We start from the raw sequence: 4,190 nt of genomic DNA on the forward strand, positions 1-4,190 counted from the left end.
GTGTTTAATATTTTATTTAGGTCAGTATTTCTCTTCTTATAGATGACAGCTTGAAGTCTTCTAGGCATGGAGTGCATGTGTTTGTGCAACTGATGCCCAGCCAGGTTTGCTTAATTTTCTCTTTTGGATGGCCAGAGTATGGCAGGTTTTGAACGCTTCCCATCTTTTTGCAAGACTTCAGCATTTTTTTGATCAGGTTTTTATTGTATATAACAGATATCATGTGGAGCTTACATTCCTCCTGAATGCAGACAAACATTAAAACGTACACTCAAAATTACAGCCAATACAAGCGCATACACAGTCACCGTCACACCAACTGAGAAAGACAAGAATAAGATGAGCCTTACGGGCACTCGTCTAATGGGGCAATACTAAATCCTTCAAAGCTGATGGCAAGACTTCAGGATTGAAAAATTAGTATTTAGTATTTTATGCTTGATTTTGGAATTTACACTGTATCTGAACTCTTTCATCCAAAACCATTTTGTAACAAAGGTATATGTTTTGACACATTTAGATATTTAACTTGATATTCAAATTTTCTAAAGCAATATCTTTCACAATATTAATGAAATCAAGTCTGCTGTGTTAGGTGGTGGCTTTTCAGGAGTAGGATTTTAAATTTCTGGTTTGAACACGTGCATTTGGATTAGTGTCCCAACATTTGTTTTGGAGTAAAATGTGAAATTAGGTGAAAATTGTCTAGTTATTGTGCAGTTGGAACCAAAAGTATTGACTTATACATTATAATAAAGCTGAAATTTTGTACATTCGTATATAGTAAAGAACAATTTTCATATCACATTAACAAATTAAATCATTCTAAAACAACAAAATATGACAGAAGTGGTAAGTGTAATGTAGTGGATAACACCTCTGCCCTGTAGACTGGGGTTCAATCCCCACCTGGGTCAGCACCCCACACTATACAAATAAGAGTCCTTGGGCTTGTTGTTGTAGACTGGGTTCCCAAGGAGGAGATGAATACAAAAATGATTTCGGTAGTTCCACCATTTCAAAAAGCATGGCTAGTCAACCATCCAAGACCAATAGTTTAGCTGTTTTTTCCGAGTTTCTGTGACGCAAGGTCTGTGCACCTTTTTTATTTTTACGTTTGTGATTAAAACTATTCAGAATTTCATGAATTGTTTTAAATGTTTGTAAAAACCACTCCAATTACTTTCAGTACTTTTCACACTATTTATAGCATTTGATTTTCACTGTGTATTGCCTTGCAAGCCTCATATTGAAAAACATATGCCTATCATTACACCCCTACTGTAGAGTATTGCAAAGTTCTGCTCTATAGAACAGGTTTGAGCTCCAGCTGTGCCATGAGTCAACAACGGTCAGTCCTGTGTGTTGCTGTGGGTTACCAGGCCAAGATTATCGCTTAACATTCACCTCCAGGCATACTCATACACTGAAAAGATCTACTGACTTATATACACTGGGTCTTCATCCACCTGATGAGCTATGAAATGTTCTATAAAAATGCCAATTTAAACTCAGTGTCAAAGCATTAACGTTTCAACCAAAATGACCTTATTCTGGCAGTCAAATGTGTCAGCTTATCTGGAAACTGAGATGGAAAATGGATTTGGTGACATGGCTGGCTGTCTCATGTGAATGACCGCACACGTCTACACCTCCTAAGGAGAAAGTTCAGCTTTCCAACTGAACTTAAGTATTAACTGTAACAGCCCAAAGGTCATTTTCGCATTACCTGTATTGCTCTCCAATCTTATTGTTGTATCAATTGAGGAATAAAAAAAAATCTGACAAAATGTGACTTTTGTAGATTTCAGATATAAGTTTAATGACCCAGGACACACTAGACAAATTAATTACCCAAATGAGAAAGAATTATACAGTTACCAGAAATATAGGTCAAGAAATTTTTTCAAGGTTTTTTAAAAACATAATGTTCACTGGTAGATTATTCACAGTTCAGTCAGGAGCTCAGTATCAGTGTTATAGGTCCAAGCGTAACATGTGACAGCAGTAACAGCACTGAAACGTGAAAAAAAAAGAGGAGCGGCACTGACAACATGGCACTCAGTGCTGGACTTTGGGTTTTACTGTGAACTATTTCTCTGCCTATACATATATATACTGCCATACTTCGTCTAGACTGACACAAGCTTACTGGACTGAGCAAACATTCAGTGGGAAACATCTGCCAAGAGGTGAGTTACATTTAAAGTACACTGACAAAACATCGCTAGAAGTAGAATACGTAGAATGTGAGTGCTAAAGTGTATCTGCTTTCTTTTGTTCTTTGTAGTTAAGGAGATCAAAGATGAAGGCGTTCCTGGTCCTCGCCATTGTGGCATTTACAGGTAAATAAATGATCAAATGGGAATAGATAATTAACGTTAAAAGTAAGGGATTTCTTACAGTAAACAGTAACATTGTGTATGTCTCCGCTGACTTTAAATCACTAGTGACACCAGTGCTATTCACACTTATGTCCCTTGCAATAAGAAGCTAAAACTTGCCTGGTAAATCTAGAAAAAAGTTAGACATGGTGTGAAAATGTTAATACCTTAAATTTTCAAATAACTGCATTGTACGCATGTGTTGCCACTGGCTAAGAGATTTAACAGAGGCAGTGTCTGGAACTAAACACATCTATTTTCTATACTAGGCTGCCAAGGCAACCTTTTCTATGCTGATGAGCCCAAGCCACAGCTGGAGCAGCTGACTGATGCATTCTGGGACTATGTTGCCCAAGCAACACGTACTGCTGAGGACACTCTGAAGACTATAAGAGAGTCTCAGTTGGGACAGGAAGTCAAGTAAGTGAAAAGAACTGATTTATAACCATTTTTACCCTCATATTCTTTATTGTCATAAGTCATTTTTACTTATATCTCTTCTTCATTAACTCCGTAGTGCTAGAATTACGGAAAGTGCCAACGCAGCCAGTCAGTATGCTGTCACCCTCCAGAACAAAATGAGCCCCCTGGCCCAGGACATCGTGACCAAAATCACCAAGGAGGCCGAAGTCTTGAGAGAGCGCCTGGAGACAGATCTGACCGCTGTGAGGGACAAACTAGAGCCCTACGCTGAGGATCTCAAGGCCCAAATTCAGCAGAGAGTGGAGGAGCTGAGGGGGGCTGTGGCCCCATATGCTGAGTCCCTGGACTCCGAAGCCCTGAAGGCCACCGTGCTTCAGAAGACCGAGGAGCTTAGAGGAAGCCTGGAGGAGAGAGTGAAGGAGCTGCAGTCCCAGCTTGAGCCCTACACAGCAGACCTCAAAGAGAAAGTTGATGAGCACCTGCAGGAATTCCAGAAGACCGTGGCCCCCCTGGCTGAGGATCTTCAGGCCCGTGTACTCGAGAGAACCAAGATGGTCCAGCAGAGTCTGGCTCCCTACGCTGAGGATCTGAAAGAGAAACTGGATCCCTACGCCCAAAACCTGAAGGACCAGCTTGCCTCTCTTTATGAGTCCTTCACCAAGACCAGCTAAACACTCCAAAAGACCTCTAGTAATCGGACTGTTTTTCCACAAAATGAAACTGTGACACTAAAATTGTATACATATGATCAAATGTTCCATACTTTACCAAAGTGTTAACCAAAAATGTAAAAGCATTGCCCATTTTGCCAGCTTGGGAAATTGTACTAAAATCTCAAACAATAGATGCAGTGAATTTCTCCTGTAATAGGAACACTACCATCAAACTTTAATTGCTGTGTATTTATCTAGTGCTGAGGAGCTGTCTATTCTTTGTGAATGTGTTTGTAAATGTATCTTACATGTTTAAAGTGACATTGTTTGTCAGTTATTGTATTTATGCTAGAATAAAACAATTAGCATACAAAAACACTGTTTCTTAAATTATTATTCATTTTCTCTAGTTTTCTAATCAAATTCTACAAAATCACTAGGGAATGCTGAACAAAGCAAATGGAAATCTAATGTAGAAATGTAAACTTCTTAAAAAAAATAGTCTTTTTAAATGTACAATGAACAAGTAAACAAAACAAAGACAGAAAAAGTAAATATTCAACAACAGTTCATTTTCACAACAAATGATAGTCAAAAACACTGTTATCAGAGCAATCAACCACATCTGGAATAACTATCAATGTTGAAATTAACCTGTTTTCACAGAGAGTAGCACAATGTATTTGGAAATTCCCTGATTTGTTTGTATTCTAGGAAACAGTTCACTGTC

The 4,190-nt window shown here is 38.5% G+C and overlaps 1 protein-coding gene across 1 annotated transcript; it reads left to right on the plus strand.

The window, feature by feature from the left end:
* The first annotated feature begins 2,026 nt into the window (after positions 1-2,026).
* LOC118823515 (apolipoprotein A-I-like) lies at positions 2,027-3,579 on the plus strand. The gene is made up of 4 exons (XM_036593204.1): positions 2,027-2,192; positions 2,291-2,345; positions 2,654-2,804; positions 2,902-3,579. The coding sequence occupies exons 2-4, from the start codon at positions 2,306-2,308 to the stop codon at positions 3,476-3,478; spliced, it is 768 nt and encodes a 255-aa protein (XP_036449097.1). The 5' UTR covers positions 2,027-2,192; positions 2,291-2,305; the 3' UTR covers positions 3,479-3,579.
* Positions 3,580-4,190: the final 611 nt, after the last annotated feature.

This window comes from Colossoma macropomum, unplaced genomic scaffold, assembly GCF_904425465.1.
Source record: "Colossoma macropomum unplaced genomic scaffold, Colossoma_macropomum, whole genome shotgun sequence".
Lineage (NCBI taxonomy): Eukaryota > Metazoa > Chordata > Actinopteri > Characiformes > Serrasalmidae > Colossoma > Colossoma macropomum.